This window comes from Lampris incognitus, chromosome 6 (assembly GCF_029633865.1).
Source record: "Lampris incognitus isolate fLamInc1 chromosome 6, fLamInc1.hap2, whole genome shotgun sequence".
Classification (NCBI taxonomy): Eukaryota; Metazoa; Chordata; class Actinopteri; order Lampriformes; family Lampridae; genus Lampris; species Lampris incognitus.
Genome location: NC_079216.1, coordinates 35,316,246 through 35,337,033, shown reverse-complemented (window position 1 = coordinate 35,337,033; position 20,788 = coordinate 35,316,246). Strand labels below are relative to the sequence as shown.

At 42.4% G+C, this 20,788-nt stretch overlaps 1 protein-coding gene across 1 annotated transcript; it reads right to left on the bottom strand.

The window, feature by feature from the left end:
* Positions 1 to 11,673: 11,673 nt before the first annotated feature.
* Positions 11,674 to 16,788, bottom strand: borcs5 (BLOC-1 related complex subunit 5). Its single transcript, XM_056282526.1, has 4 exons — positions 16,703 to 16,788; positions 15,849 to 15,992; positions 14,731 to 14,888; positions 11,674 to 12,529 (listed from the first exon to the last, which is right to left on the bottom strand). The coding sequence occupies exons 1-4, from the start codon at positions 16,758 to 16,760 to the stop codon at positions 12,296 to 12,298; spliced, it is 594 nt and encodes a 197-aa protein (XP_056138501.1). The 5' UTR covers positions 16,761 to 16,788; the 3' UTR covers positions 11,674 to 12,295.
* Positions 16,789 to 20,788: the final 4,000 nt, after the last annotated feature.

Here is a 20,788-nt window from a genome sequence, read left to right as displayed (position 1 = left end):
AAGCTTTGTGGGGGGAAAAAATCCCCCGTATGCATAAATATTAAATGTAGCGTTCCTCAGATTCCACCCAAGTGAAGTGGATTAAAAAACACCACTGTGGATGAGACATGAGCCTCCTCACCTGGAGGATCAGCTGGCTCTCTCTCTCTCTCTCTCTCTCTCTCTCTCTCTCTCTCTCTCTCTCTCTCTCTCTCTCTCTCTCTCTCTCTCTCTCTCTCTCTCTCTCTCTCGCTCTCTATTTCTATTTCTTGTGAATCCCCAATATGTATCTGCTGGTTGAGGATGAATTATTCAATCTAAATGTTTACACATCACTACAGGCTGTTATTAGTTAATCATTCTACTGTGGTCAAACCCCAAAAGAGGCAATGCATGTAAACCTGTGTTTCATAGTAAGCATTTGTGGCTCTGCAGTATCATGGCTTGTCAAGCTTTCAGTCGTCCAATCCCAAAGAAATACAGCATGATCATTACAACTGCCCATGTCCTGACGAGACTTTAAACACGACTGCAATCTTTTCTGGCTGCAAATGATTTTAGTTTAGTTTTTTTTTTACATCATGTGTATACACCAGCACTATATGTTATGTTTTTTCAATTCTGTCTGCAATTTAGGCAAAGTCAACTTTCCTTTGGTGTGCTTGAAGTGTGCTGGACAGACATCAGAGCTGGTTCAGTTTCTTCTTTTTTTGGGGGGGGGGGTTCTCCCCTTTTCTCTCCAATTGTATCAGGCCAATTATCCCACTCTTCTGAGCTGTCCCAGTTGCTGCGCCACCTCCTCTGTTGATCCGGGGAGGGCTGCAGACTATCTACCACATGCTTCCTCCGATACATGCGGAGTCGCCAGCCGCTTCTTTTCACCTGACAGTGAGGAGTTTCGCCAGGGGGACATAGCATGAGAGAGGATCATGCTATTGCTCTCAGTTCGTCTCCCCCCCCCCCCCCGAACAGGCCCCCCGACCGACCAGAGGAGGCTCTAGTGCAGCGACCAGGACACATACCCACATCTGGCTTCCCACCCGCAGACATGGCCGATTGTGTCTCTGTAGGGATGCCCGACAACCCGGAGATAACACGGGGATGCGATCCAGCGATCCCTGTGTTGGTAGGCAACGGAATAGACTGCCATGCCACCTGGATGCCCCTGGTTCAATTTCAAAGGCAGCTGGCAGAAATGTTGTGAGGACAATGATGATGTACATGGGGCGGAAAGTAAACAGCTGCTCAGTATACCAGTGGAAAGGCCAATGGGTGCCACAGTCACACAAGGCCCATCACAGATACAGCACAGTACTGACACAGCACCAAGGGAATAGCATGGTACTGGAAATACAGGCGGGGGGAAAAAACACGCTGTCAGTGATTTTGACGAAGTAATTTTAGTATTACATATTTATATGTGAGATGAACAAATGTTGTCAGCCTTTCACTTTGGGGCGTTATTTAGAGCCTTGTCTAGGCCGATGTGTTCACAACGTTCAGATCTCAAGTGTCTTGAAGCTAGGCCACATAAAAGAGCCCATCTACCCATGTCATCAAAGCAAATCCCTCAAACACTTATCTGGTCATCATCTTGGGGGGCCTACTCTGCATATACTAGATACGAGATGCAGTGTTAAAAAAAAATCACAAGAGCGCCCAGCTAAGTGGAAGCTGAAGAGGAAGGCGTTCCTCTAGAGGTTACATTTAAATTTGCATTTGAATAATGGTGAATAATGTATTCCCCCTACTTGTTATTGTTGGAGTGAAGCAGTAAATGTGTCTCCTTGCAAATAAAGTTATAATGCATTGTGTTGTGCCTGCTGGCACCATCCCTACTGCACAGCTCTCTCTCTGAATTAACCCAGTTTCATTTCATTATTACACACGTGTGATAGATCATCGGTTCACCTCATGGTGGGTCAGAGAGGAATACACTAATATGAAGATATAGCATAATTTATTTACAATATTAGCTACAATATGATGGACTGTCTTTACCGTGTGTAACAATGGTAATAACAATAACAGCACATCTGTATGCACATTTTTCATTTAAGCCAGACATCAAGTGCAACAAGAGAAAGAGACAGTCAACAACAATGTCCGCAAGCTGCACATTAAAATATAATCACCATCACTTTGGACCTAAATGAAAATGTTTGACAATGTGCACCATTGATGTGGATGTGCTGAAGTGAGCTGTCAGGGCCTTGTTTGACTTACTCGCCCAGCAGAATAACAAGACTTGATGGACATGGCTCCAATCTCAGTGGGCTTTCTCTACTCCTTCCTGAGTGCAACGTCTATAAATTATGGATGAAATATTTACAGCCTTCACAAAAATTATCTTTTGAAATAGACCCTCTAGCATAAGCAGCAAAGTGCAATGTGCGTTTATATATGTCAGCATACGGTGATGTGTGAACCTACGGGAGTAAAGTCGGGACTTTTATGTCTGAAGCCCTACACAGGATAAGCAGCGAATGCATACTCACATATGTGAATGTGTATTCATATTTGTAAATGTGTATTCTGAAGCTAGAAACGTGTAGTCAGATGGGTAGTAGCTATTTGTAAATGTACATTCATATCTGTTGACTTTTTTATAACCTCAAAAAAAGGACCCAAATACATAATTGTAATAGACGTTTGTGAATGCACATGCAGTTACAAATGTAAAACAACATTTTATTCAAATGACTTGAGTTTTGTACCTGTCTAACTCTTTTTATTGTACTTCATCAATCCTCATGGGGAAATTCTCTGCATTTAACCCATCCTAGCTGTGTAGCTAGGAGCAGTGGGCAGCCACCGTACGGCACCCAGGGACCAACTCCAGTTCATCTTGCCATGCCTTGATCAGGGGCACAGACAGTATTAACCCTAACATGCATGTCTTTTTGATGGTGGGGGAAACCAGAGCACCCGGAGGAAACCCACCACAGACACGGCGAGAACATGCAAACTCCACACAGAGGACGACCTGGGATAATCCCCAACATTGGAGCAAGTCTGCGCCTGAGTCCTTCCTGAGTGTCCCGTAACAGCTTTATTGCAATGATGTAGCCTCCAATGACGCTGTGCTTTCAAATGATTTCAAAACACTTGTTTTTTTATTTGCTACATAAAATAACACAAAAGCTGCCCCATTTCCCTCTTTCCAAAACTGAAAACTTCCGCTTTCAACGTAGGAAGATGGCGGTGCGAATTCATGTTTGCAGCAGCCTCACCCAGTACCGGTGTGGGAAGGTGGTGGCGCGAACTTACGTTTGCAGCGGACTTACCCAGTACTGTCCATGCAGTGTCTAAGTTTGTGTCTTCATTTGATGGCTGGGAGAGGTGGCGCTAGCTCGGCTGGGAGAGCTTGGTCTGGGGCCCAGGGACCACGGCCCTGCCTGGAGCTGTGCCCGAAGAGGAAACACCAAGGGAGTTCTGACAGGACGCGGAAGCAGGGCAAGCTAAGCTAACTGCTAGCCCATGTAGACCGGCAGTTCCGATAACACCGAGGGCGGTCTGGCGGCAGCCTCGCCTAGCATTGACTGTGTTTTTGGTGTCGTTGTGTGAAGTGTGGGGAGGTGTGCCGAAGGTGTCTGGCTGGGAGAGCTGGCGTTGGATTGGCCGGGGGAGCCTGTTCTGCTGTGTCTGGTGGGCCCTGGGACCACGGCCCTGCCTGGAGCTGCGCCCCAGAAGGAAACACCGAGGGCCGTCTGACAGGAAGTGGGGCAGGCTAAGCTAACTGCTAGCCCATGCAGACCGACAGTCATCCTCGCGTTCGTTCTCTTGGACAGTGAATTTTTTTTATATGTTGGCTATATATGTGTTTTTGTAGCTTTTGTAGTTTTGATATATGTTGATATATGTGTTCTTGTAGTTTGGATGTGTTTTTGTCTTTGTGTTGCACTACTGTGGGCTGGGGGAAACGATATTTCATATCATTTCATGTACGCAAGTGCATGAAATGAAATGACAAATAAATGTTCCTGATTCCTGAACTACATGTTCCCGGAGGACTCCATCTGATCTGAGCTTGAAAAATGGCTGATGAACCAGATTATTCCAATATAAGATCAATAGTAGATATGTGTTTGATATTTGCCACATGGTGGCATTTCTGAAATAACGAAAAATAAGCTCATCATCTCGGCTCTTAACCTTTGATGTGTACTCACATCGTTCATTTTGCCCGAGAATCTCTGCCCCTCATGAAGCTTATCTGCTGTTGATACAACAAATTATTTTTTTCATGTGAATGCATTCATATAAATAACCACATTTGATGCTGGATTTTGCTATTTGAGAATGGGGCACACAGTCAGAAGACTGATAAAATTTACAAACAGGATCGAAGCTGAGTTGTAAATGTTTTATTGTGAGGTACATGGAAATAGAACCTAAAATCTTAGAATACAAATATGGTATTTTTGTAAATGTGTACACTTTCACAAATATTCACTACAATTATTATTTTAGATCCTTTATAGGGGGTTACGATAAAGTCTACAGACATGAACACCATCAAATCTGACCAGGCCTACACTATTCCAGCTTCCGAATACACTTCCACAAATCTGAGTTTGCATTCACACTACTGTAAACATTTTCAAAGATAAAGGCTGGATGTCATTTTCTTTTAAATCCCCTGCAAGGGCAATCCTTTCTTCTAAGCAACATAAATATGAAACCAAGTCTAACATTAGTTGCTAAGTTGTTTTCCAAAGCAATTTAGATAAAGCAAGAGTGCCTGTGCTTAATGTGAGCTATGAGCGTGTCTGGAACTACCTACGAGATTGGTTCGCTCCAACTCACAAGGCAGGGCATCCAAAGTTCAAGTACCTTTGGGGAAACATCATGACCGGAAAGATGCGGGAAGACTTAAGAAAAGAAAAGAAAATTGTGCCAAATAGCTTGCCCACCTTACACAATGTGAACCAGTGTGACCTTGCTCACGTCCAGATCCCATGATCCAATCCAGTGTTGTAAAAGCTGCTGTTTGTTTGGCTACTGGATGTGGCTGATGATACATGATGCTGTGATTTGTCCTATGTGGCAGCAACCCTGGTGGCACTGAATCATGAGGCCTGTACGAGTCTCTCAACTGCGTGGCCTACAGTTTGGTCAAAGGCACAGTCTTGAACTGTTTAAATGTCACGTCAAGGATGAAGCTTATGCCATCCTAAGGTAATTGTTATTTTAACTTTGTTTTTTTTGGGGGGGGGGAGTTTTTTCCCCCTTTTTCTCAATTGTACCCGACCCCACTCGTCTGAGCCGTCCCAGTCGCAGCTCCACCCCCTCTGCCGATCCGGGGGGGGGGCTGCAGACTATCACATACCTCCTCTGATATATGTGGAGTCGCCTGCTGCTTTTCACCTGACAGTGAGGAGTTTCGCCAGGAGGTCGTAGCGCGTGGGAGGATCACGCTATTCCCCTCAGTTCCCCCTCCTCCCCGAACAGGCACCCCGACTGACCAGAGGCACTAGTGCAGCGACCAGAACACATGCCCACACCAGGCTTTCCACCTGCAGACACAACCAATTGTGTCTGTAGAGACACCCGACCAAGCCGGAGGTAACACGGGGATTCGAACCGACGATCCCCGTGTTGGTAGGCAACGGAATAGACCGCTACGCTACCCGGATGCTCCATTTTACCTTTATTCACAGCACTGTCTTGTGGGGTAGTTGCAAGGGCAGGGAGTATTGAAAGCCTTTGTGACCCAGTCTTGGCAGAGTTTTTGCAGTAGGTGGACGTTAAATGCATCGCTCAACAATAGCTCTAAATGGAAGGAGAGTAAGGAGTCACTCGTTGAACCCACCCAGACTGTGCAGGGCTGCAATTGAGTGCCATTGGGCAGATGTCAGTCACGGATTCAAACCCACAACAGTCACAAGTGCCTTCAATAAATGAACTGACCAAAGCCAACCATCCTGTGGTTAGACTGTTATTAAATGACTGACCTTACCCTTTGTATTGGTTGGCTACGAACAAGTTTATCCCACATATGCACTGACAAACACAAATTCCCTCCTCTTGGTACTCTGATGTGAAGGCCAAACACTGTACAAACTCTTCAATTCAGTCATTGCAGTTGGTTGGTACTTTGAAACAGTACTGGTCCTTCTCAACATGTGTAAAACTCGTTTCTGACTTCGGAGCCATCACTCCAGGTGTGGTAATGGTTCGTTGTCCTTGAGGACATGGCAGTGCAATGAGGCAACAAAGTACTTCATTATCTACCTCGGCCTGCCCATAGATCATTGCCGAGGTGGCCTAAAAGCCATGTCTCCTGTTGAGAGAGATACATTTGGCTGCTAGTCAAATGGCAGGCCTCAATAAATATCTATCACTAGGGGTGACTGGTTGTCAAATCCTCACAAAAAAGCAGTGCTCAGTAATTTCACAGGGTCAAGGTCAATTATAGCGGCAGCGCAGGCGATGGACGCAATGTTTTCCTTACGCTTCTTAATGGTGTTTACAACAGAGCTGCAACGATAAGTGCCCACAAATACTTTTGTGTGTTTTGTTTAGCTGGTGAAGGAGTCAGAAGGTTGGAGATTAACACAAAGGACAAAAGTCTGATACAATGGGCACATGTGCGACTGAGAATTTTGGCCATGACCATCCAAAAATAACACACTTGGACTAGGGCCAACTTGCAATTATTATTTATCCAATTGCAGATTGAAAAGTCACTTGAAATATATAAGCAACTTAAATAGTAACCAGGCTACATCAAAGAAGGTTGAATCATTTCATCTGGATACGATGTTTATCAACAGATAGGTTTGATCACTCAACTAAGTGACATCCTAAGTCTAAACTGACTGCAGGTATCCCCACCCTTATAAACAATACAGAACAATACATTGCCTAACGCCATACTAAATTGGCTATACTAAATTTCCCCTAGGTATGAATGTGTGTGTGTGTGTGTGTGTGTGGGGGGGGCTCTGTGATGGTCTGGCTGCCTGTCCAGGGTGTCTCCCCGCCTGCCGCCCAATGACTGCTGGGATAGGCTCGAGCATCCCCGCAACCCTGAGAGCAGGATAAGTCAAGTCGAGTCGAGTCGAATCGAGTCAAGTTTATTTATATAGCACAATTAAAACAACCACAGTTGAACCAAAGTGCTGCACAAGCCTAAAATACAATATAAAATAAGTGACACATATGAATCTAAAAATATATATAAAGAAAACATAATAAAATAAAGAATATAAAATATAAACAATAAAACTATGCGTAAAAGTATATTTGCACAATAAAATCATGGTGTCAAGCTCAACTTGAACTGAATGCCAGTGAGAAGAGTCAGGTCTTTATCAATGATTTAAGTCTCTAGGGTCTGAGCAGATCTTTTGTGTATTGGTAGATTATTCCAGAGATCAGGGGTAGCCCCTGCAAAGGCTCTGTTGCCCCTATTCTTAAGCCTGGATCTAGGAACATGTAGGAGCATCTGATAAGCAGCTCGGATAATGGATGGATGGATGGACAGTGTTTAACGACTGAAACCAATGACCAGTTTCATATGTAAATATGGGTGTGACCATAGTTCATGTGTACTATTCACAGAGAATTTGGGATTATTGCGATCACAGCATTGTAAAATGGCAGTCCAGGACTCCACAGTCAACACCCATCTACTGGTCAACACCCATCTACTGGCCAGTGGCCACTCTTTCAGGGGTGAGGATGTACACATTCTTGAAAAGGAGGAACAATGGGAGTAAGAGGCCCTCTTTGTTAAGAGGGAACGACCATCCCTGAACCGGGAGGGGGTGGGGCTAAGAGTACATCTGTCGCCATCTTACAATGCCGTGGTTGCAAATTCGACAACCTTCTGTGAATAGTACACACGGCCATCGAAACTCTAGTTAATGGGCACACCCATATTTGATCATGAAACTGGTTGTTGGTTTCGGTCGTTATATATCTGTTGGCATTTTACGATGCTGTGATTGAAACAATCCCTTATCTTCTGTGAATAGTACATAGTGTAGCGCGGGGACGTGCATCCCGAAGAAGGGGGGAGGGTTGTGCAACGTGCACGGATAAAGACTCGCTAGCCCTTGGCAAACGGGCCGGACCCTGTAGTCGACTGGTTAACGTAGTCGCCCGGCTGTTCCGGCTGTTCCCGGGCTGCCTCCCGAATTCGCTACAATATGATCAATGGTCACACCGTTAGGCACTGCATTGTACTGTGTTGTTTATAAGGGTGGCGATACCTGCAGTCAGTTTAGACTGAAGAGTTGAGTGATGGAACGTTTCTCCCACTAACGTTGTGTCCAGATGAACTGATTCAACTTTCTGTGTAGGGTCATCACACTTCCACGGTAATAATAATAATAATAATAAACTTTATTTGCGAGAGAATACTTGAAATAGGATGCGTGAGTGTTTGAAACGGGATTTCAACATGAAAAAGAAAGTTCACGTCACTCTGGAGAAACTACACGCTGGCATCTGACGTGTGTGACGGTATTATCGGCTTGATGTCGTACAATTTAACGTAGATCGTGGAAAGGTGTTCCGTGCACTCAATCACACGTTGGAATGTGGCCTCATCTAGGCGCACCTAAGTCTGTTTGATCCGCTCCGTGGCCTTTGAAACTCTAGTTAATGGTCACACCCATATTTGCATATGAAACGGGCCGTTGGTTTCGGTCGTTATGCAACTGTACTGTTTATAAGGGTGGGGACACCTGCCGTCAGTTTACACTGAAGATGTCACTCTAGTTGAGTGATGAAACGTATCTGTCAATAAACGTTGTATCCAGATTCAACCGTCTTTGATTTTCTTACCTGGATTACTGAGCATGCAGAGGACAGGACGAGATGGAAACGGACGATCCGCTCTGGCGACCCCTAACGGGAGCAGCCGAAAGTAGCAGTAGACTATTGAGCATGCATCAAAAGATAACCCGGCTACACTTAACATGTTTATCTTAAAATAATATTTTGTCTTGGAGCTGCAAACTACTGTCCAGTAAGCTAGGCTATCTTCAACAGCAACGTATAGTACACTGCTGTTAGCACGTTTCACGTGCCATGATGACAGAGATAACATAACCAGACTGATTTTCATGAGCAAGGCTCCACTTCCCGAGTGAGCAACACCAAAAGGCGAGATGGTAGCAAACTGGCCTTTGATTTATATTCAAATGAGAAGTATACAGGGCGAAATAGGATTTCTTTTTCATTTCAGAAAATGGATTTCCTGGTGGCAAAGCGTAGTGTATCATCTTGTGGCGTTCATATCCAGCATTGAGCGTTAGGGCTTGTTCTTTATTACAAAGACTCGCTAGCAGGAACTTTTAACACATTCTCTCTCCGCAGAATGAGCTGTTCAAACAATACCCCTGAGGCCAAATAAGGCATTTTCCCTGTTTAATTTACACATGAAAGGCGAGCCCAAATCAAAGGAGTTCTGTTCTTATTACAAAAGAAAACTTCTGTCTTCCTTACATCCCTTCTGTTAGTGCATTGTGCAAATGGGGGTCAGCCCTATATTCACTCAGCCCTTGGGTTATCTATCGAATAGGTTCAGAATAGCTATCGGTTCAGGTTAGGTTAAAGTAAGTGTTGGGTTAAGATTAGGGTTAGGTAGAGGTTGATGTTAAGTCAGGTTAAGGTAGGTTAGGTTAAGTACAGGTAAGTTAAATGAAATAGGGTTGAGGGAATATAGACAAGCTCTCGTGCAAATGCTGCACCACAAAGCAAGCCTGCCAGAAGAGGATCCTTCTGCAGGTGTAACTGAAAGAGTTCAGCATGTTTTGTTTTTTTCGCAGCAATAAAAGTTCAAGCATGTTTTGAAATCCACAGTATGGGACTGTCATGTTGCTTGTGACAAAATGGCAAGGGGCTGGATGTTTCACAGGGTAATGATCCATTCAAGAGCCATTAGCATAAAATCTTATTGGTCACTGTTAGCTCTCAAGGAATATAGAGGAATAAGATGACCCTAAATCCTGACCATCTCTCACTCCCTCTTCAAGCCCAGGCTCTCTAAGGGATGACACCGCAACCTGTGTAGCTCTGGGTTTGGAAGCCGATGGAGCAACACAGTTATTTGACTGCGATTAGCATACCAGTAACCTGTATTTTTTTTTTTTTTTTGAGGAAATACATCCAGCTAAGCTGCTGGGCTTGACATGTTTTTCTCACATTAGGCTCACTCCTTTTATGGGTTATGGATGATGCATTAAGAAGGTTTTTACTACTGTACCAGGTATTTTGTATAAGTGCTCAATAATAAAACAATAATGATATTGTTTTATATCAGAGGGGACAGGTACATCAGATCTTGTGTAAAAGTAAATGTCATTTTAAACCAGAACTTACTATTGAGCTATTAACCACATGACAGTGTGTGTGCACATTGTATATGGGGTTGTAATATGATCAAAAATGCCCTTTTTCAAAGAAGATCTTTCCAAAATATAAACAACACAATTAGGTCTATGACTTGGAAGGATTAGGACAGCAACTTCTACATGCGTCCTCATCTTGAATTTGTAAAATTGGTGTCAAATCATAAAAATTCACAATAAAACAGCCAGTTGATTAGGTGTACATTAGGGATGGCAGGTGAATGAAGCTGTCGTAAGCTCTGGCAGAACTGAAGGAGATGGCATAACATTGTATGGGTTCACTTGTTTTCAATCATGTGCCAGAGAGGGGCCAAGAGTTTCCACATTTTCATTTAAATCAAAAATGACACCAAGAGATTTCACTGTCTCTTGTTGAAGGTGTTCCTAATAGTGAAATCACATGGTGTAGCTGTAAACTACTGGTCTAGTTATCAGGGAGACTGTCACCAGTTTGATTCTTACAACAGTTGCGTCTTACTGAAGTGTCCATGAGCAAGACTATGAAACCTTACCCACTCATTTATTGTAAGTTACTCTGAATATGGGTACTAGGAAAAAGCCTGACATTTAAGATTCTTGTCCATTATACTGTTAGAACTCTGACGCCACCTGGTGGATTTAACGAATAAAACAACAATCTCACAGTAATGCCAATTTAGTCAAGACTTCATTGGAACAGTGTCGCTCCAATCAAGTTTTTTTTTTTTTAAAGAAATATATTAAATTCCTCAAGGATAAAAATTATGTAATGAGCTATTACTGCCAATAGCCAAATTCTTCAACATCTTTTTCCGTTTGAGTCTTGGGTCAAATCACAACACAAAAGTAGAAGCAGGTGTTGAGATTTGGTTCCAAGACAACCTAGAGACTTATGGCTTTGTCAGGTGCTCTTCATGCTGGATAGCCAAAGCATGTAAACTTACTATGGAGACGTTTCTGTTCAGCCTCACACCTGTACATATTTACACAGCTCAGAAACTTCAAAGCATTCGGGCCATACTATCTTCCATATTGTTTTACATACATTATATAGGCTTGACACAGCAGGACTGAGATGATGAATGAATAAATAAATGTCTTTCTTCCCAGTAAACAGAAGTTCCCAAGCTTGAGTTGTTGGTTTCTAGTTATTGGCTTTATCAATATTATAACTCCATGCCCTAGCAGCATTGCTCTCTCCAGTGCTTTGATACACATCAGTCTTTACTGCCCCCAAAAAGGATGGCATGAGTATAGGGGGAAAAATAAACACCTTGACAGAGGGCTAAAGGCATGTGTGTGTGTGTGTGTGTGTGTGTGTGTGTGTGTGTGTGTGTGTAAGCTGGGCCTTAGTATAAAGCAGATCAGTGAGAGGTGCTGGTGAAATTCCTCCATGCCTCCCTCATTCATGTGACCCTCTTAAATCCACTATGTGGCTTCAGGACAAGAGTTTTAGAATTAAGTCCATCAAGTTTGGTTATATTTGTAGCGCAAAGGTCAGAAAAGGCAGCCTGCAACAAGAAGGTAGCAAGTTCAAATTCACAAGCCCATGTGGGAAAAATCAAAGCTCTCACCTACCACAACAGCTACAGATGATGTGCCCTTGAGTGAGGCCCTTTTACCACTTCTATTGAGGCAACTGTAGAAGTAGCAACTGTCGCAACTGTAGAAGACTGCGGTTGTACTGGGTAGTGCCCAGGGGTGAATGTTTGCTGCATAAAGAAGCGCTCCTGGTATGAGGAGTTGAAAGGATCTGCATCTGTCATCAATTTTTTTACAGACACTGTTTTCGTTCATGTAGAGTAAAAACAGAAAAACAAAGAAAGAAAGCAACTTGTATTTGTGCGTTATGCTTGTATGTGATTCAATCGCTACATCTTTGGAGGCCTGCCCATTTCTCTGACGGGAGGACGGGGATGAAGACATGAGAAACTCAGGTCTAGGTAGGAACCAGCAGTGTGGCAGACAGGCTACTTGGTAGCAAGCTCCGAGTCAGGCCTCATGCTGAAAGCCTCCAGTCGCTCACCCTCAGGCAGCAGGTTGTTGAGGCGCTCCATCAGTGGCACAGTCTGATCGATGCCCATCTGGATGCGCCGCAGGATCATGGACATCTCATTGACCTTCTGGATCTGCTCTGCATACTTGGCATAGCGCTTTTGCCGGTCCTGCATGATGCTGAACAAGGTCTCCACCGACAGGTCCATCTGTGACAAAACAGAGGGAAAGACAGAGATAAATCCCATTCATACACGCTGTCTAACCCTGTAAACCTTCGCTCAATTTGAAGTGTCAGGTTTAAGTACGAACGTGAGCCTGAGTTAATATCTTTTAAAAGTTCTATCAGCAATTTACCGACTCAAGACCTAGTAACATTTATGGAAGCATTACCCAACCACAATAGTTTGAACGAAGTCCGCCGGATTGCCGTATTAAGATGCTTTGATCATCATAAAGAATGTATCTGGGACTTTGTCACAACAAGAATTTGTCTGAAGTAGGAGAATTATTTGTAAACCAGTAAAAGTATGCAAATATAAAAATGTCTGGAAAATGGACCGACTTAGAAATTAAAGGACGTTGTTCAGTCACCACCAAAGATTAAATCAACAGCAGATGTCTGGTACAGTTATATGGAAAATCAAGAGGGCCAAACTAAGAAGTAAATTCATAAAAATGAGACAGGCATGCTGACATTTATGATTGTTTACAATATAAAAGATATCCTATACGAGCAGGGAATGAAACACAAGGCACTATCATTTCATCTGAAAACAAAAGCTATCTGTAACTTTTACAGATAGAAGCTGTATGTGTGAACAGGAGAAACCACCAGCACTGTCGGATAAATCATTTTGACAGTGTTGGAGCATATTTTCCATTAATTTTCGACAGTCATTTGCAAGGATTCAAAATAATTCCCCAACTCCAACACAAATCCTGCAAACTAACAAAAAAATCTACAGTACAAGCAGAAAATGAGGTAGGACTTCATATATGAAATTATATCCCAAAAAAGGCCACTGGGTGTGTGAATTTTTCAGTGTATGCTTTTCCAGTCACATTCAGGCTTCTTTACCATACCATGCAAGATTTGTAGTTAAAATGATGATATATATATATAGACACGCATTGCTGCATTCTTGACTGACATCTCGGAGTAGATGGCGACACACCACTTGAAGCTCAATCTGGACAAGACAGAGCTGATGTTCCTCCCAGGAAAAGGTTGCCCGCACCAAGACCTGGTCATCACCATTGACAACACCATGGTGACGCCAACTTGGACTGCAAGGAATCTGGGTGTGATCCTGGACGACCGTTTGCTGCAAACGTTGTATTGGTTGCTTGCTCCTGCAGATTTCTCCTCTACAACATCAGGAGGATTTGCCCATTCCTCACCGACGAGATGGCACAGGTGCTCATCCAGGCTCTGGTCATCTCCCAGCTGGATTATGGCAACTCCCTCCTTGCTGGCGCCCTGGCACCGGCCATCAGACCTCTGGAGCTTGTTCAGAAAGCTGCAGCTCGTCTAGTGTTCAACCGCCCTAAGTTCTCCCACACAACTCCCCTTCTCATGTCCCTACACTAGCTCCCAGTAGCTGCTCACATCCAGTTTAAGACTCTGGTGGTAGCCTACAGGGAAAGGAACAGCTCCTTCCTATCTCCAGGCCATGGTCAAGCCCTACACCCCCGTCCGACCACTTCGCTCTGCTGCCTTGGGACGCCTGGTTGCCCTGGCGCTCAGAGGTCCCTGCTGCCGATCAACCCGGTCCCGGCTCTTTTCTGTCCTGGCTCCACAGTGGTGGAATGAACTCCCCACTGATATCAGGACAGTGGCGTCGCTGCTCATCTTTCGGCACAGGTTGAAAACTCACCTCTTCAAGAACTACTACCCTATCACTTACTTGTAGCACTTATTGTATTCACTCAGTAAAAAAAAAAAATCTCTTTCTTGCACTTTTACTTTAGCACTGGTTTTGCTCTTAGATGCTTGTTTAGAGAGAAGATGCACTTATGACCTCTGATGACTAGTAGTTCTCCCGATTTCCTACGTTAAATGCACTTATTGTATGTCGCTTTGGATAAAAGTGTCGGCTAAATGACTGTAATGTAATGTAATGTTATATATATATATATATAAATTTGTTAAAAGAAACACTCAACGGTTAGGAAAGTGCTCAACAAATAAGGAGCAAAATAATCCAGTGCGTCAAGTAAATTCTTTATGAGACAGTACAAGCCTGTTTCATGCCATAAACAATCACCAGCTGTCAATCTTGACTCACTGGATTATATATATATATATATATATATATATATATATATATATATATATATATATATATATATTTTTTTTTTTGTTTTTTTTGAAAAAACATATATTCTTGTGCTTTTTCGAAAATACCTCTTTGATCCTCTTCACAAGGGCATTCTGGTCAAAGGCCACAGCCTCGGCACACTGGTGCAGGTGGTCCTGGTAGCGGATACAAAGCTGCAGCACCTGGGCCGAGTCCAGTCTCTCTAAACACACACTGCTGGGAGACGTCTGGCCACTCAGCACCCCTGGTAGAAAATGGAGAATTGAGTTCACAAAGACTTTTACAGCACTGGTACAGTGAAACGCTCACAAATTCAGCACAATCTACTGATTATTGTCATTAATCAGGTAAAGCTAGCTTTCCATTTTTTTTCTCATTGGGCTGATATTTCAATCCATTTGAGTTGTTTCAATGTAACCTGTTATGTTTGTTCTACATTTAACTGTTTTCTTTAAGCATTTTCATTTGTTTTTATGTACAGTGTATTGCATTTTACTGTATGAATTGTGTAACATTAATTATTATTGAATAACATAAATTGAATGCACAGAGTTATCTCATTTAGGTTCCGCTACGTGGCTATTATGTGGCGCGTCTAGGTTTAGGTATTAGTGGCTCTAAGCTGGAATTAGTTTGACAAGGTTTATTTTTAAGGAAATGATAGAATTAGTTGAAACATGGTGAGGCTAGAACGCTGCAAAAAAGAACAACAACTATAAAATAAAACAAAATCATCCTATGGCGTAGTTTTGTCATCTGTAGTCCTTGGCTCTTTTATGTGTGCGGGAGACTTAAAGTCTAGCCTGTTCAGACACTCTTGCAGGTCCAGGTCCAAGTAGGGCCGGCCTTGCTCCATTTGCCAGTCTGGCAACCATCCATATTATCATAGATATCATCGTTTTTTTGTTGTTGTTTTTGGTATTTTTTGTGTGTGGATACTTTATTAATCCCCGTAGGGAAATTATGCTCTGCATTTAACCCACCCTAGCTGTGTAGCTAGGAGCAGTGGTCAGCTGCCATGCAGCACCCGGGGACCAACTCCAGTTCATCTTGCCATGCCTCAGTCAGGGGCACAGACAGGAGTATGTTGTGTTGCTCTTGACCTGTACATATATTGTTAATGGATCTTTTCCTCCCTCTAAATGTTAAGTGTGTTGAGACAGCTCTGTGAAAAGAACTAAAAATAAACTTGACTTAAAATAACCTTTCAAAAGTGGCTGAAAGGTGGGGATTTCCTGAAGTTTGATGACATCTGGGTCATTGTGGATGTTACGCATTGCCTGTGTTCCTTGGGCCACCACTACAATGTCATCCATCTTTGCCTTTTGTTTCGCTGGGGAGGGCACCACTGTAAAGAAAGCAGGACTCCATCACAATTTCATTGTGCATATATTGTGTGTGTGTGTGTGTGTGTGGGCACACCCATACATACACACACACACATATACTGTAGGTATTGTGCGATATAGGTAAAATAGGTATAAATGCTATATATGTATACTTTCCAGGTAAGCTAGCTTTAAACTTGGGTCATCATTCAGATGCTGAACAGCATACTGACCCACGGGACTCTCTATTTGTTCGCCAGATGGCATCACCTTAACGATTTCCAAACTCAAACAAAGTTGAATCAGTTCATCTGAACACAACGTTTAGTAGGAGAAACGTTTCATCACTCATCTAAGTAACCTCTTCAGTCTAAACTGACTGCAGGTATCCCCACCCTTATAAACAATACAGCTGCATAACAACCGAAACCAACGACCAGTTTCATATGCAAATAGGCGTGACCACTAACTAGAGTTTCAATGGCCATGCGTACTATTCACAGAGGACTGGGGAATGGTTGCAATCACAGCATTCTAAAAAGGTGACAGATGTGCACTATAATTTTACGCTAATCCCCTCCCCGACCCCTTACCTTGACCTAATGTTAACCCCTGGGCGAAATGACGTCAAAATTGTGTGTCCCATTGATCCACATAGCCCATGCTTACTTTAATAGTTAGCCACACACGGAAATCTGATCGGGTCAATATGTCAAAAAAGATTTGTCACCTGATGAACTGTAATCCGAGTGCTTGTGCTCTGAGTCTCCACTTTGTTCGGCCCCCATGGTGGATAGCGGTCCGCGAAGCAGTAGATTTCAGAAACAAATTACAGGGACCTTATTAAATTCTCCAAGAGATATTTGAGTGAGCAGGAAAGCTCCCCTTTCTCTGCACACCAGCTTGGTGACCGTATCAGCTCGGTAGCCAACTGTCAAATGCGTTTGCTAATGTCATCAAACGTGCTAAAATTCTTCCCTTTAAAACAAGGTATTAAGTCGGTTCCTAACTTTTAACATTTTATATTAAATATTTCTGTACGTTACGTTGTAAATGGTAATACGTTATAAAATAGCGTCCATTTCAGTCTGCACCTCTAGGAGCGTCAACAAGGAACGAAGGCTGACAAAGGGGTACTTCCGTAAATACGTATCACGTGACACGTGTTAAATGTGCGCAGGCTCAGAAGTCTCCGACGAAAAGCCCTCGTTTATTTTCTCATTATTCAAACCATTGATTTCTTGTTTAGATTTACAGATAGTCAATGATAAATTATAATAATTCAGTTACATTATAATTATTAATAGAGTTTCTGGAAAGAATACACAAAATATAGAAAATGTCACGTTTGGCATGCCCTTGCTGTGTGGAATGTAATTTAATTCACTGTGGCTATCACTAAGATTATATAAAATGAAGAACAATTATCCAGCCTATACAAGGGTCAATTCTGTCTTTGCGTAACCCATGTTAACAGGAAATAATTTACTCCTTGTTTGTTAATATTTAATGTATGCGTGAATGAGAGGGAGGACAGTGGAATGGCGAGGATGCAAGGTGACGAAGGCGTATGAGTTTAAATACTTTGGGTCAACTGTCCAAAATAACGTGGAGTGCAGAAGACAGGCGAAGAAGAGAGTGCAGGCAGGGTGGAGAAGTGTCAGGAGTTATTTGCGACAGAAGAAGAATATTTACAAGATGGTTGTGAGACCAGCTATGTTACATGGTTTGGAGCCAGTGGCACTGACGAAAAAGACAGGAGGCGGAGCTGGAGGTGGCAGAGCTAAAGATGCTAAGATTTTCACTGGGAGTGACGAAGAAGGACTGGATTAGGAACGAGAACATTAGAGGGTCAGCTCAGGTTGGGCGGTTTGGAGACAAAGCAAGAGAGGCAAGATTGAGATGGCTTGGACATATGTGGAGGAGAGATGCTGAGTATATTGGGAGAAGGATGCTGAATAACTGCTAGGGAATAAATAGCTGCTAGGGAAAAGAGGAAGGCCAAAGAGGAGGTTTATGGATGTGGTGATAGAGGACATGCAGGTGGGCTGGTGTGACAGAGGAAGACGCAGAGGACAAGAAGAGATGGAAACGGATGATCCGCTGTGGCGAAACTCTTAACGGGAGCAGCCGAAAATAGCAGTAGTTTGTTAATATTTGAGAAACAAACTCCAACTTGGAATTCATCACTCTGTATTTGACAAATATCTTTTTTTGTTCTAAACAATACAGCCACTTTAAGAGAGAGTGTCTACTCTCCAATAGCAGATATAGCTCATTTTGGAATGAAACTCATGGCAGTCTGAGCCCCGAGACTTGGCTTGAAAAGCATGATTACAAAAAAACAAAACCCAAAACAACAGTTTTGCAAGATCATCTCAGCATAGATGATTTATTAACAAAGTAATTAACAGTGAAGAACAGAATTGCAAGTAACCAAGTAACAATGGCAAGCACAAAAATCAGACAATGGTGTAATGTATTATCATTTTAACAAGTTGGAAAAACACCACACAAAAAAAGGAACATAACATTGCAGAATCTTTAATTCCTGATGAGTAGCATACAACACCCCTCAACATACCTTTTGTAAAAATAAACTAATTTGTCTCTATGCTTCATTCATCATTTAAGTGGAACACTCTGGGAGTTGTAGATAGAACTTTTCATTTGATGCTAAAGTTCACCTGGTGCATATTTACACCTAAAAGATTGTGAGGTGAATAGTCTATGCTACCTGGGGTTGGGAGCTAAAAAGGTTGCAAAACACAAACATTGCACGCAGAATTAAGTAAAAATGTAAGCAGGGGATTCAAGGCGCTGAATCCTCGTATGGTTCCTTCTCTTCCCATATCTTGTTTCCAGCTTCATTTAGAGGGTAAGGCCTCAGGTCCAGGGTCAATATGCGACTGAACATGCGCTCATTAAACTGTAAGGAACAAATGAATGCCGTTTGTATTGTTGTTAAATGAAGAGATCTCATCCAAACAGTACACCATGTTATGAATATTTGGCAATGTCGACATTGAATTGTTCCAATACATAGGGATCAAACTTTTGAGTGTTTGTCAAGCAATTCGTCCAAAAAGTATATTAAAATAAATTGTGTTATGTATTATACTGTGCTACTTGTCAGTTTGTGTAATGTCTTGTTTCTTCAAACAATGTACAAAGGCTCCAGAAGAGAAGAGAAGAGAAGAGAAGAGAAGAGAAGAGAAGAGAGAAAAAAGAAGAAATAATCAAAATAGAGACAAGTATATCTGGCTGGATTTGGAATTGCCAACCCAGGTTCGAAAATAGACCTACTAAGTACAATTTAGGTACAGCACACTAATCACTATTAACATCAAAGAGATTGTGAAACGGCATTCACAGTGAATCTTGCTTCTGTAATGTATGTGTGATGTATTTCCAAGTAAAACGGGATATCAGGGCAGGACAAAACTTAGGAAGATGTAATTTGATCCTTTGAGATTTGATTGGATTGCGCAAAACATTTCAAGATGTTATTGGGTGGAAAGTTGCTTGCCAGCCCACTGTGACTTGGTGAGGCAACCACAAAAAACTTGGCTGTTTTTAGAGGAAGTTAAGGTGGTCAGATTTTGATGTAAAACAGACTTCTGATTTTTCTTGGCATAAGTTGTTGGATAGGCGCCTAATATGACTGACGTAATGAGGTAACAAAGTAAAAATGTCAACTTTCATTTTAAGTTGTCTTTAACAATAATCAAGTCGTCAGTTTTATTTGTATAGCCCAATATCACAAATTACAAATTTGCCCCAAGGGGCTTTAGAGCAGCACAACATCCTGTCCTTAGACTCTCGCATCGGATAAGGAACAACTCCCTAAAAAAAAAAAAACTTTAACAGGGAGAAAAAAATAGGAGGAAACCTCAGAGAGAGCAACAGAGGAGGGATCTCTCTCCCAAGACAAACAACGTGCAATGGATGTTGTGTTTACACAATTTAAAGAATACAACATTGAAAGAGGCTAACATAATTATAAAATATATAAAGAAGATGATGATGAGGATGCCAAGCAGTGTCCAGATGCCACCGGAACAGCCCAGGACTCGAGCCATAGAACCAGCATGACCATGTAAAAAAAAACCCAAAAACTGTCAAGATATATAAAAAGAAAATGTGATGAGGGGGATGCCAAGCAGTGTCCAGGTGGCTACCACTATCACCATGGAGACCTGGGCCTGGAGACAATACTTATCACTATTACCTATCACTAACAATTACCATTAATAGTTGTGCTTAACACTAACATGTTCACTTATGAACAATAATCAATCAAAAAGACTTTAATGAATAATGTCATCTCAGCTTTTTTTTGGCTGGACCGGCCAGCAGGCCAGCCCTACAAACGTAATGTTATAATAATAATAATCCATTTTATTTGTGGGCGCCTTTCAGAGCACTCAAGGATACTTAACAGAACACAGTAAAAAACAAGCAGCACTGTATCAGACAGCATAAAATAAAAAAAAAGCAGGGTAGACAATAAAAAGTTAACACAACCGATAAGTATAAAATCAATCAAAATCAATCATCTGCACAAAACTGAATGAAGTGTGTATCAGACTGAATATGCCAGTTTGAAAAGGTACGTTTTGAGATGGGATTTGAAGTTTGAAAGAGAGCCAAAGTTGCAAATTTCTTGTGGGGGAGAGTTCCATAGGCGGGGGGTAGAATTACTGAAGGCTCTAGTCCCCATGGTAATCAAGCGGGCCGATGGTGTAGTGAGTTGGAGAGCAGAAGAGGATCTGAGAGTGCGACAGGGCGTGCTGAGTTTGGAAAGATATGAAGG